Source organism: Corvus moneduloides, chromosome 7 (assembly GCF_009650955.1).
Source record: "Corvus moneduloides isolate bCorMon1 chromosome 7, bCorMon1.pri, whole genome shotgun sequence".
NCBI classification, from domain to species: domain Eukaryota; kingdom Metazoa; phylum Chordata; class Aves; order Passeriformes; family Corvidae; genus Corvus; species Corvus moneduloides.
Window position 1 is genome coordinate 31,144,846 of NC_045482.1, and position 13,613 is coordinate 31,158,458.

The 13,613-nt window shown below is 36.5% G+C and overlaps 1 protein-coding gene across 2 annotated transcripts in view; it reads left to right on the forward strand.

The window, feature by feature from the left end:
* Positions 1-13,613, forward strand: part of CCDC93 (coiled-coil domain containing 93) — a 63,501-nt gene that overhangs the window by 38,919 nt on the left and 10,969 nt on the right. For both annotated transcript variants that reach the window (XM_032115236.1, XM_032115234.1), the window contains exons 7-16: positions 1,844-1,944; positions 3,041-3,080; positions 4,519-4,611; positions 5,103-5,153; positions 6,158-6,244; positions 9,521-9,637; positions 11,081-11,143; positions 11,318-11,391; positions 11,939-12,020; positions 13,137-13,208. In XM_032115236.1, the coding sequence (XP_031971127.1) occupies positions 1,844-1,944; positions 3,041-3,080; positions 4,519-4,611; positions 5,103-5,153; positions 6,158-6,244; positions 9,521-9,637; positions 11,081-11,143; positions 11,318-11,391; positions 11,939-12,020; positions 13,137-13,208 (780 nt within the window). The remainder of the gene's footprint in view (positions 1-1,843; positions 1,945-3,040; positions 3,081-4,518; positions 4,612-5,102; positions 5,154-6,157; positions 6,245-9,520; positions 9,638-11,080; positions 11,144-11,317; positions 11,392-11,938; positions 12,021-13,136; positions 13,209-13,613) is intronic.

The window sequence follows — 13,613 nt, forward strand, 5'->3', positions numbered from 1 at the left end:
AGAATACAGGAGAAAGCTGAATTATCAAGATTACACAGCCTTTTTAAAGGTAAATCAACCAATGGTTACTGAAAACGTACATTATTTTTACTTTTCTGCCAATTATTCAGTAACAAAGACAGGAACTGTGGAATTCTTTGTCCAATCATCCCAAACTACTTTTACTGCAGAATATGGAGTAGTAGAAGAAGAAGAAGGAGGTTTGGAGAATTACAACAATCCTCCATTTTGATGTTTTTTGCTTTTATTTATTTACTACATTAACAAACCCAAAACCTCTAAATTTTTCACCCTGTGACAATCTTACATAGTAGTCTATCACCTAATTTACTAGTGTAGTTTCTAGTTCTTCTCTAAGAGTAGGAAGTTTTTTCCAAGGGCGCAGGTCAAAACCAGTGTTGTTCAGGGGGTAAAATTCTTCAAAACAGGCAGAGAAATACTGTCTGCACTCTGGGTTCCCACAGGTCACCTTTAAATCATTGTGCATTGGAACTGGAAGAGAAATCCACTCTCCTCAAAGTGGATCAGCAAGTATGAAAGATGAGTCTGTTGTCTGAATTCGTTGTTATAACTGATCTAAGGACCTACCCTTTTTTCTCAAAGGGACAGTACACTAAGATTCGTGGTCATGATCGGGCCTAGAGGCTGGAAAAGGGAATGTTAACTATCAGTGATGGTCATTAGAATAAGGACTACTGCTACTGAAAGGTGACTGGCTGGTGAATTGAGGTTATCTTGCAGTGGTTTTGTTCAACTGCTCAGTTACCTGATGCCCAGACTAATGTTTAGGGTATGATGCCTACACTTCATATAGCACAGGTATAAAATAGAATGCCACCATAAAAGTACCAAAAAGTAATTACCTTTATGACTTACATTGCCTTTCTGTAGATGTGAAAGTACATTTAGTGGAAGATCCTTGGTCATAAAAAGCTTTTTCATGTGACAGTCAAAAATGCTGCAAGATTGAATAGCTGCAAGTAAAGATGACAGAAATTGAGATTAGAAATGAAGTAAAAATTGTAAAAAGCAACAGACAAATTCAGGAGAAGCCTGCCAAGGAATATTGTCAATTTTCACTTGTTTGAAATCTCCACTTTGGGATTACATATTTGAAAATGATGGAAAGCCATTTCAGCTGTGTTATGGTGCAGGAATTGTTTGTTGAAAATAATAGTTTGCACAGTGCAGAAAGTCAGATCAAGCAAGAAATATTCTTCCTTTTGTTTTTAAATTGGAAGCAGCTCTATCAGTACAAAATAGTAATTGTGAGTTCTTGTTTTATTTGATGGGCTGTTGTCCAGATATTGGATTACACTGGGATAGAAGGAGATTAAAGTAATTTTACTACCAAACTTCTTGAGACATTTTTGTTCCTTAAATTATAATAAAATCTGCTTTAATTCCATTGTAACCTGTGATCATTGAGTAAATAATAATTGCATTTAATTAACTAATCAGAGTTTAAAAAGAGAATTAACTCACAAAGGAGGTAACATTTCTAGACACTGGCATTAGCCAAATCATTTTAATAGATGTTGAGTGTGTTACTTTTTATTATTCTTTCAAACATGGCAGAGGAGATAGCGGAGACATTGTTCCATGTTAAATAGTAATTTATAATTTTTTTTAAACTTAGACAATTTCTGTAGCAAATTGCTTAGAAATTAATTCAGTAAGATCTTACAATGTAATTCCAAAAAGAGAAGGTGAAGAAGGATGTTTATTCGGGTAAGTATATTGAGTTGGAAAGCAAACAGTGTGTATATCACTCTAGATAACAATTCCTCATTTATTTTAGAAAACCCTTTTACAAGCTCTGAATTCATTCACTGTCTTGCAGGAGGTTTACAAACCCCAGAGAAAATACAAACGTCAGACGGGAGCTGAGGAACTGCTGGATGAGGAATCAAAGGTTCATGCTACACTTCTGGAATATGGCAGGTGAAAGGCTTCATTTAGCTCTCTGTGGGTTTTGTAGTGTGTATTACAAGCAGTACAGATAACATTTGGGTTGTGGTAGGGTTTTTCCTACTACTTTAGAATTGACCTATTTCAGATTTACTCCTATTTGGTTTCCAATCTTGTTTAATTACCCTGTAAATTCTTTGGGGACTGGACAGTCCTTGTATGTGTGAACCGTATTTTGTACAATGGGAGACCAAGTTCAAGTTTTATGCTCCGACTAGGGTATGTTTCTTTAACATACTTGTTCTTTATAAAAATGGCTTAAATTCACGACCCTTCCAGGTAGTGTGTGTCAATCAATATTGGTTTTTTGCAAGCAATCTGATGAAAATTTGGTGAAAAAGGAGCTGCAGTTGCTGTTGCTTCTTTTTCTAGTTCTCAGGTAGTTGCTGAATCATGGTTGAATGTTTTGTCTTCTTACTTTCCTGCAAACTTTCATTCAGAAACAAAGTTACAAAGGCTTTCACTTTTCCATTATCTCTGAAAGTCCCTCTGGTTTACTGAGAGCTCTCCAAACATATAAAAATGAAGTTACAGAGCTTCCATTTCTGGTTTGTATTTCCAGTTTTCTTTTCACAGTTTAGTGGTAAGGACAGCTTGTCTGCTCTCTGAGGTCTTAATACTTAACAAGTGTGGATGACATTTGAATTCCATTTTGTGTCTTCTGGGGCTTCTTTTCCCCTAAAGCCATACATTTTTAGATTTTTTTTTTTTTTTTGTCTCTCTGTTTTAAGTACTTTCCTTTTAACACGGACATGGAGTGTAGTGTAATAACTCAGGACTAACTTTCAAATGGGAAGAGGGCATTGCTTTTTCCCTTCATGAGCTTTACGTGACAGTATTTTATGGAAAGTCAAGATTTGCAAATCATGATGGAAGGAGTAGATGGATCTGAAATCATTCTGTAAATATGCTCCAGTACCTGCTTATTTAGTTTCCTTGAAACATTTCAAAACTGATTTAGTCCTGGCTCTTGGTGCATATCTTATGTTGAAAACTGATAGAAACTTAATGTATTTGTGAAAGTCATAAACAACAGTATTTTTCCTTCATGTTGCTATTGTTCTTTTAGGAGATACGGATTCAGCAGACAAGCAGGAAAAACAGAACAGGTAAAAAATATACTAATTTAAAATACTCAAATTGTGGGAAGAGCTGCATTGTTGAAGTGTTAGTTACTGTTAAATCTTAAAAGAAAACAGCAGAATAAACAGCTATAACTTCTGTTATTAACAGATCTTAAAAATGGCTAACTGGAACTAAAAATCTGCATGCTGTGAAAGGTGGAACTGATTACCCTTTTTTAAAGGATTTCCTTCATCTCTGCTCACAGATCACATTTTGCAAACTTTTTTTTTTTTGCTTAGAAGAAAGAGAGTTTGGATGTTGTATTTGTTTTGGTTTGATTTTTACTGTTAGGTAATGACATATCTTGTCTGTTTAGTGAGTATTTTTTAACTGAGTGTTCTATGATGTGACCATTTAAGGGTTTTTCTTTTCAAAGAACCATTCAACTTGGTACGAAATATTGCAGACATTTATTACGAAACAGTTTGTTTAATGTGATAGAGAAAAGTGATACCATGGCATAAATAAATCATTGTTCTTCTTGAAAAGTAATGTCCTTGCTGTGCTTTTGATGATTATGGAATCTTAAAACGTCCTTAAAATGCAGTCTACCTGCAGTTTTATTATTTCAGTGCAGATATTAATTTGGCTACAAGTTTGTATTATAGGCAGAGATAATGAAGATAATACATTAAGCATGGTATGGACCCAACAATACATTGAGTAGATTAAAGTGGCTCTTCTTTATTATTTCAATATTCCACATACAAATTTCACATTTAATTTTTTATAAATGGAGATATTTCCCAACCTAAGCATGCCTGTTTTCTCCTCAGATTTTTTTTACTCCCTTGGAGTAACCACTAGTCATGTTTATAGAGTTCACTTTGTTTCTCCAAAAATTCTGTTGCCTTTGGGATATTGTATATTAGACATTCACCATGATTGTTGTGGAAACTGAATCTCCAGTAAGGCAGAAGTGGACAGTGAAATAGGTTAGTGGTGCAGTAGAGTCACCTAGAAATTGAGTCTGGCTGTCCCCAGTTCTCTTTACTTCAGTTGTACGAATTCTTCTAACTGAACCAGGCAGGTTTGCACTTTCTATGTTGTATGTTTGATACACCAATATTAAGTTGCAAAAACGATTTATGTAAAAAAAAAGTTTTCAGTCTTGTCCTGTGTAGTAGGCACCATATTCTTGGTTGTCTCCTGAGATTGGTAGCTCTCAGAAGGCTGTGGAATAAGGAATCTTTGGACCAGATGAGTCCATAGGAAGCCAGAGGCACAGTTGGAACAGTTGGAATACTTGTGAGAAATCAGGGAGGCTTACATTTGGCATGATTTGAGTGTGAGGATGTTCCAGTAGCTGAAATGTATTCATATAAACAGAACAGCTACCTTCCAGTTTTCTCCTTGATGTCTTTCTTAACACTTTAGAATATTGGAACTAGGTATAATAATGTCTTAATTTTTTTTTAAAAGGCTGAAGATAAAAAAGCAGTGCTACCTCCAGGGCTTGCAGCAGCAGGGAAAGCTGAGCCTTGTGATGAAGATGACCTTCAGGCTGCTGAAGAGGTGAGCCCCAGACACAGTAGGCATGGGAGTTACTTTCACTGCCCAGCAATTTTCACTGCCCAGTTGTTCTCCAAAAGAAGGAAAATTTTCATGGTTAGTTGAAGTGAGAGTTGCTTCCCACAGGAGAACAGGGAGCCTGAAATTGACGCACAGAATTAATGTTTGTTGATGTTTAATACCCAAAACCCGTTTGTTTTTTTTTGTTGTTTGTTTGTTTTTTTGTTTTTTAATCTGAGCATTTTTTTAAAAGATTGATTTTTGGTTGACAGTGGGAGCTGAATAATCTGAGTGAATGTTTACTGTTATAAGAAATTTTCCTTAAATTTGGTAACTTTAGCTGCCTCTTCTTTAACTTTCACAGCCTTAGTGCCCCACTACATGTTTTAAAACACATGTTATATGATACTAATTATAAGTATGTGTCCCTGACAGAAAAAGGCTAAATAATAAAAGTTAAATTGTTATGTGTGATTCTTCATATTTTGCTCTAGCTTCGCATTAAAACTCTGATGACTGGAATGGCTGCAATGGCAACAGAAGAGGTCAGTAGCATTTAAAACTGATACAGATTTGTTTAAATTATGGTTGATTGTGGTAATTATTCCTAAAATCAGACCGCTGATTCAGGTCTGAAGTCTTGGAAATGACTGTGTTTAAATTTTCAAAAGGAGAGTGCATAAAAGATGGTTGAATCAGCAAGACAGTAAATTTTACAAGGCTAATTAGTTCATCATTTGCCTTGAAATGATAACAACAATATAAATAAGTGCCTCTTTCAAATGATTTCTACAAGAATTTCAGAGGAAAGATATCACTCTGCAGCTACCCAAGATGCACTGTCTTACTTTGTTCATCTTGTGAAGTTATTCAGAGGAATAATCTTCTTACTGAGGAGAGTGGAGGAAAATTTTATGCCTTTCAAGGTGCTTTTCAGAGCCTTGATAAATATTTATAAACAACAGCTTTAGTGTCAGACACTGAAAATACTGGATATGTGACACTGGATATGTATCTTCTTAATTCATTGTGTTTAATGATATAATGGAATTTGTAGTCTGTTCTTTGATTTCTGGGTGAAAGCACTGGGAATAAATTCAGTTGTTAAACATTGTTTCTGTTTATGTTGGAGTCATGAAAGAAAAGGTAATAATTAGTCTCAGAGTTGATTTGACATGCTTTCTACTGAAATCCATTGTAGAATTCAGTTCTGTTTGAAAACTGGTTTTATACATGCATGCAGTTTAAATGTGAATTCTTGCATGTGCCTGCATGCTTAGAGTTTTATTACTGCAAATGCAAAATTCAGTATAAAGAATAAAAAATAAGTTTCTGAAATACTAATAAAAATTTGCTAAAAAGATTTTAGTGAGAAATTTCTATCAGCAAAATTATGTTTGGGGGGTGAAATGTTTCCTGGACTTTCCTTATGATTAGAGATTTTTACCCATTGCGCAAATTTCTATTTAAAATTAGATCTTATTGGAAATTGGCATGTAAAAGTACAGGCAGTTCCAAAACTCCAAGCATTTTCTTGATACAATTGCAGGGCAAACTGACAGCAAGCACAGTTGGCCAGATTGTTGGACTCCAGTCAGATGAGATCAAGCAAATTGTGTCTGAATATGCTGAGAAGGTGAGTGTGTTACCTGAGTGGGTTTAACCATGTGGTGTTTGATAGCTTGTTAATTTAGGCCTTAAGCTGCCAACTTCATTGCCATGATTCTCTTGAAACACACTTTTTAATACATGCTGTGAGTAGCAGCAAAGACAGAATTTATTTTAAAGAGATTTAAACATACACAGGCTTTTGGTGTGATAGTACACATCCCTGAATTACATTAATGGCTAGTTTGGGTTTAAGCACCTGCCTAAAGGCTTTAATGAAGGAAGAAGGGCCTGAGTTTTATCTATTCAAACTACAGGCCTAAATTCTGGATGTGTTTTAAAATGTTCAGTGTTAAGCACAGAAATACAGCTCTGTGGGCCTGCTCAGAGAAAAGTCTAGGCTTCCTCCACTCAGATTTCCAGGTGCTTGCACTGGACTCCAGTTCTCAGTCATGCCCTGGATCTTGAGTTTCATTTCATCAAATCCAAACCTTTGTTGCTTTGAGAATTCAAAGCAATTAAATGTGTGTGTTTGCTCCAGTTACTGTGTTGAACTGTGACTGTTTTTTGCAGTAATGTGAGAAGAAAATCTGGCTTTTCAAGCAATTAATGCATACAATACATCACTGCCAGATATGAGCTATAGGTCGCTCTTACTTGTCCAATAGTCTCCTCATATTTCTTCCTTTTTGTTGACACATTTGAGGTATGGAGCTTTCCCATTTTGGAGATAAACCCTATAGCTCAACAGCAAATTCTTGGCCTTTCTCTATTATAAAAGATTGGAAGAACAGAAGCTCAAGGGTCATATTTCAATGTTACATTTCTTCTGTTCTGAGAGAAGGCAGCAGGACCTTGACTATTATAGTAGAACAGTGATTAATACTCTGGAAAGTAAGAACTGATTCAAGTCAAACCAAAAATAGATCACTCTTCAAATCTATCGAATGTGATTAAAAAAAAAAATAAAATTTCTGTGCATGTATGTATGCACTAGGAAAAGAATTAAGGAAGTTATCAAAGAGTTTATTGAAACATCAGCAATGTTTGGATATAATTCTAATAATCTTAGCCCAAGGTAACTATACATAGCCTGAGAAACACAGCAGTGCTTATTTGTCCACCAGAGTCTTAACAGAATCCACAAGCCCAGTGAAGATAGCTGGCAACCCAAATTCTGGGTCTGATGTTGCCATATGCCAGGACCTTTCTTACAAGAGGCATTTTTGCACAAGATCAATGCTTACAGTTTTCTGCATTTGCCCCTCCTCTGCTCCCATGTTAACTTGCTGGGTGAACTGGAGGATTTCAGTGTCGTCCCTTACCTTCTAAAAATGTTGGCAGAAAATTATTAATGAGTAGCAAATTGATCATCTTTAAACAGTCAGAGAGATTAGTGCTCAAATACAGCTTCTTAAACTATGCTCACGGGGCAACTGCTGTTTCAGTGTAGTGAGAGATCAGGTAACAAAAAGGTCAAAAGCAAAGTGGCTTCTATAATTTGTGCTTGCTTTCTTCTGTGCTGAAAGATGGGTTTTTCTCCACAAGTTGGAACCCACATCCTTGATAACTTTAAAGCTACAGTGTTGTTGCAGAATGGATCCTTAGCCCACAGTGACTGCATGATGCTCACCCCAGTCTTTTTCATTTGCAGACCAGGATTTCTCTGCAGAAACCTCTGTATTGGGGTGATGGTTCTTTCCCATTTTCAAAAAGCAAGCTATAAAATTCACTTCTTGAAATATGATCCTTTTTTATTTAATGCCAAAGCTGTAGTGTATGGATTTTTACTGTTTTTGCAAACATCAGTCTCAGACTGGTTTAGCTCATGTTTCTTTCTCTTGCATTTCCATTTTTCTCCATTTGTATCTTATGCATGTAAAAGGCTAATGTGTGGTGAGAAGGATGAGGCTTTGGAATGTATAACATGATGAAGGAATGTGGTTTGACTAAATAAGGAGAGGAGTAAGTAAGACTGAATGTGTATTTGTTGAGTGGTTCAGGGTTACAGGTGTTGCTTAGAGGCACTTCCAAAAGGAAAGCAAGCCTGTGGATTGATGGGTTAAGATGTCAGGATTGGTCTTTTCTTGCTGTGGATGTAAAAACATAACAAATCATTAAGCTGCTCTTCAATATGAATAACACAGAAAATGGAGAGGAGGAAAACAGGTTTTGCCTCTTATTTTCATTTAAAATTAAGCTGCTTACCCATCTGCCTAGAGTGGAACCAGGAGCAAATATGAGTGAAGAGTTTATCACACTTCTTGTAGCATTTTCTATGATTATGCATTGTAGCAGTTGTCAACATTTGGTAATTATTCAAAAAGCACTTAGTATTGAAGTCTTTGACAGGCTATAAATTAGCACTTGAGGTACTTGAAAATTAACTGGTTTTCTAATGAAATATTGGAAAATGGATTAAGTGGAAAAAAGAAGTCTGAGTGCATGAAGAAAATTACCAAAATGGATGGATTTAAGTGTTAAAGTGAGGACTTGCAAAAGGTACAAATAATTTTTAGGCAAATAATCCCTTAGACATCAAGATATTGCTGGTTTTTAATGATTCTTTTGTCTACTGCAAATACACAATTTCTATTATATATGTTATTTCTGATAAAGAATGTTTCTGTCAACTTTGCTTTCACAATCCAGGGAGAACCAGAGACTGGATCCAGATTGCTGTTTTCCTTATGTATTTATGAGACACTCTTGGCAATGCATGCTGGATGGAGTAGTTCTCAAAGGCTGGTGTCAATAGTACACCTGCACACACAAAAAAACCTCAGTGGTAAATGTATCTACCACACTGAGTATGGCATTGTCATTCACCATAAAGATGCATCCAAGCCTCTGTTTCAGAATCTAAATACACTATTGTTCAAGGCTTCTGAAAATTCTGGAGCTACTTACTGGGGTGTACAACATCTCTGATTCAACAAGTTCAGTGAATATCACGGCTTAATGTGTTTTTTAGTACACTTACATTTTTTCCATTTAAGAACTCTACCAGGTTTAACCATAATGCTGATGCAAAAAAATTGTCTGTCTTCTAGTACACTGTAGCATTTCCACCTGTCCCAGGGCACCTGGCTTTTTTAGCTTACTTTACTTGTAAATTTTGGAATATAATTCAGTTGTTTAGCTGCTTCCTTATTTTGATGTGAGATGAATCAGTGGTTCATTCTGTTGGACAGGGGAACACAGTTTTTTATAAGGTGTGTCCCACTTTGGTGTTTCTTAAGCTTCTGAAGAAGCAGAAAGCAAAGTTGGGAGGTCCAAAAGGCTGTTGTTATTGTTTTTTCAGCAATCTGAGCTTTCTGCTGAGGAGCGACCAGAAAGGCTTGGAGCTGCCCAGCAACACAGAAGGAAGGTGGCATCTCTGAACAAGCAGATTTTGCAAAAAACCAAACTCCTCGAAGAGGTAAGTATTGCATGTGTAATAAAGAAGAAAACATTGATAAAAGTGGTTGATAACAAAGTTTTTGCCATCCAGAAAAGATTTGCAAGCTGTCTTCTGCACCAGCAATTTGTCATGCTGAACGCTGATTTCTCTGAATGTCTTGCTTGCGTTGGCCTTGGATTGTGAGAACAGGTTGTGTTCTTGGGGGCAGTTAGCTCAATTAATTTTGGGGAGGACCATGCTATTTGCCATTTTAAAGCTTGAGGGCCCTTTAATTCTGTGCTGCTTGTTTTCAGTACATAACAATCTCAGTGCAATTTTTATATGGGGAAAAAATGTACTGACAGCTGTATGCCAAATATAATCCTTTTATCACTTCAGTGAAGTAAAAATTTCCTGGCTGAATTTTATTTACCACTTGCCAAAAGCAGCTTTTGAAATCAGTGACAGTCAAGACCCCGCCTTTTAAAAAATGTTTATGGAGTTATGGCTTCAATACTGCAGTAAATTTTGGCAAGATTTCTCAAAACTAACAGTTCATGTCAGTTTTCATGAGATGCAGACTGCAGAATTAAATTTTTTTCAGCTAGTTGTAATTCAGTCTATTGGCGAATTATTGGTGAAAAATTACGAAAAACAATGAAAAAGCTTTCTTTTTATAAATTCGGCTGTGGAAAGGGAAGAGTAAGAACAATAAGTCACAGCTCTGTGTTGTGAATAGCAAACTAAAGCAGCATGAAAGGAAGTGGAACTGAGTTACATGTGCATTTTTTGTTTGCTCACTTTTGCTCCACTTTTGTAAACCACATCCCATTTTTGTTGTTACTATTTGCAATGTTATCTTAAATCATAAGGAGTTTAAGGAAGGATGTTATTTTAAAGTTAGCCTCTGTAATTTAATTGACAAGGGAAATACCTAATATTTGATTATAATACATATTTTGCTAACTGCCTTCTTAATAGACTTTCCATAGTTACACAAAAGAAAACCATAAAGCAGCTTGGTTATTTGGTGTGGAAATGTCTGTGGTTTGGTGCTGTAATGCTTCTGTGCAAGTCTTGAATTGCCATGACTTATCTGGAGAAATATAAAATGGGACTCATTCTTAGCCTGGTGTAAAACTAGGCCAGTACAACCAGGCTAAAAAAGTTTGAGCAATTTAGCAGAGATTCTGTCCAGTATGTCACCATTCTGTTGGGCTCTATTTTGTAAAATAAAAGTTTATTCTGGGACTTAATGCATGTAAAAGGTGGTAAATGTTTGCTGTTAGTAATTAAATATTCAATCAGAATTCTTGCAATCAGATGCAAGAGTAGCTGACAAGAAAAGACAGTGTTTGTTGTGCTTGGCCTGCTGTTTGACAGACAACCATTATGAAGAGCTCAAATATTCTCTGTTCTCCATTACAGGTGTAATTAGTGTGAATATAGAATCCAACTCTTTTTTTTCCTCTTTCATAACAGTTGCAAGCTAAATGTGCTGATCTGCAGGCAAAATGTACCGAAGCAAAAAAGATATTAACAGAGGTAATCTTTGTATGTTTTAACGTGTGCTGATTGTAGCTGAAACTTCTTTGAGAAATTCTGTGTGTGAAGGGATATATTAAACAGTGAAGGTGTTTGCCAGCTTAACTCACTGATCTCATGGTGTGGGAAAGTCACTTTATTATTAATCAATTTATTATTAATTGTAACCCTTAGGTTAAGAGTTACAGTGAAAAGCTGGACAAGGAATTGGCAGCCTTAGAGACAATAGAATCCCAAGCAGATTCTAGGTAAGTGTCTTCCTTTGTTACATTTCTGAAAAATAATGGTTTTAAAATGAATCATTCAGTGTTTCTTGCTTTGTCAACCTAAACAGATAACTAAAATTTAAAAATTAAATAATTCTCCAGCTGCTTTTCAAAGACAGGAAAATATTACAATAGAATTCAGTCAGAATGAAAAGTGTCAGTCTGTATTTCAAAATAATTGTAGGTGTTTAAAACAGAAGAACACTAGACACATTTGACAAGTAGATGAGGCCTTCTTGATTTATTTTGTTCGTATTTGAAGCCTTCATCTCACATAAATTAAATAGGAGTCTCTCAAAACTTCCACAATAATGAGGTTAAAACATAGCAAAGCCATCAGAATAGTCAGTGTAATACTGCATCTTTATTTTGACCTTGGTATATCAGTGGTGATACTTGGGGTTTTAATTTACCCAGGTTTTATTATAAATTTATTCAGAACTCAGATTGTTTTAATATATGTTAATTCTCCATCTGTTTAAATTAGAAACTAAAAATCTAACGTGATTTACTGGATCTTCAAATTTAGCATATTACAGAGTCTGCGAGCACTGGTGGCCATGAATGAAAACCTAAAAAGCCAGGAGCAAGAGTTCAAAGCACATTGTAGGGTAAGTTCCAGTGTCTCCTACAAGGATTCATTTAAAACTTGGTAAATAAGCACTTTACTGATTTGTTGTTGTGCTGTGTGTCCCTGTCTGTCATCTGTCCCACACCCCCAGCCTCCAGGTAGCAGTAACTCCAGGTTTACATTGAATGTTAACACCCCTGGAGCAGGGAGGAGTGAGGAAGGCATCTGAGTCGTGTGGCCTTCCTTAGTACAGGGCAGTTCCCAGACACCACACCTGCCTTGTGCTGGTCAGAGCTGTGGCTCTTGGGGCTCCTCTGCCTGCCATTCCCATTCTGCTAAAATGTAGGTGTGGGGTTGGGCTGTACTGGACACACACCTGTGCTGTCACAGCCTGAAATGGATCATCTCTCCCTGGATAATGCAGCCAGCAGTGCCCTGAGAGGTGCCCAAGAGGAGGGGTCAGCAAGGCCCCTACCTTTGGAGCAGGCCACTGAAAGAGACAAGAACGAGTTGGAGCTATTGGAGTTTTCAGAGCTTGTTTGAGTTTTACTGCTTAATTGCTGTGTTTGGTGTCCTGCTACTGCTGTGTTTATGGACTGCCCAGAGATTGGATCAGAGAGAAGTGTTTTCATTTCCTTCTATTCAAACAATAGTGGATGGAATTTAATAGAATGAAAAGAAGTAAATACTGTTCTAAGGCCTAGACTGAGTATAGGAACCTTGTTTTCCCATACATACACCTTTGGAAAGCTCGGAAGGATTGCGATGGAAACTTCATTGCAAGGAACTCTAGGTTCATTCATTTCTGCAAATGCCATACATTGCAGTCCCGTGTCACACTGTTGTAGCGTTGCTTTGCTTCTTCAGTTTTATTTTCCATGTCACTCATGAGTTGTCTTAGCTGGATCTGGTATATTTGCAAGTAAGAAATAAATCTGTTCCTGTGTTTGATAAAAGCAGACAGTTTAATGTAATGAATATTAATGGATGGCTTACCCTTAAGCAGGGAATGCTGTTTAATCTTCCAAATTTAAATATAATGTGTATGGTCAGCTCTAAAATTTTGTTAGAAGTGTGTGTGGTCAAGATCCTTCTCTCCCCTGTTAAGAGAATAGGTCTCAGTTAAAAGAAACATCAATTTGTGTTTGTTTTAAAGGAAGAAATGGAGAGACTACAACAAAACATTGAGAATTTGAAAGCTGAAGCAGCAGAAAATGGGGAGGAACAGGTAATAGCAAATGTCTAAGTTTTATTTTCAATTTGTGTTTTGAAATGTTGGTTTGGGTCCGTCTGACTTTTGGGACATTCTTATAAGCAGTAAAGTATCTGCTGGAATATCTGAAAAGCTCTGTAAAGCCACAGTTCAGGCTGATAATCATAGAAATACAGGAGTCTGAAAGCAGCTGCAGCTTTCTCTGTTATTCTTGCAGAATCCTTGGGGTCTGCTCATAGACGCTTTTGTGCCTTTTACTCCTTTCTTTGTAGTACCAGAGGAGAATCTCTGGGTGTTGTGCTAAGAGCTGTGCATACCTCTGACAGAAACAGAAACAGGTCCTCCTCAGAAAGGATGTCTGCTTTGGTTGGTTTTTTCCTTAGAAGTGGGGTTATCTGAAGGATGAAAGCACGAGCTTTC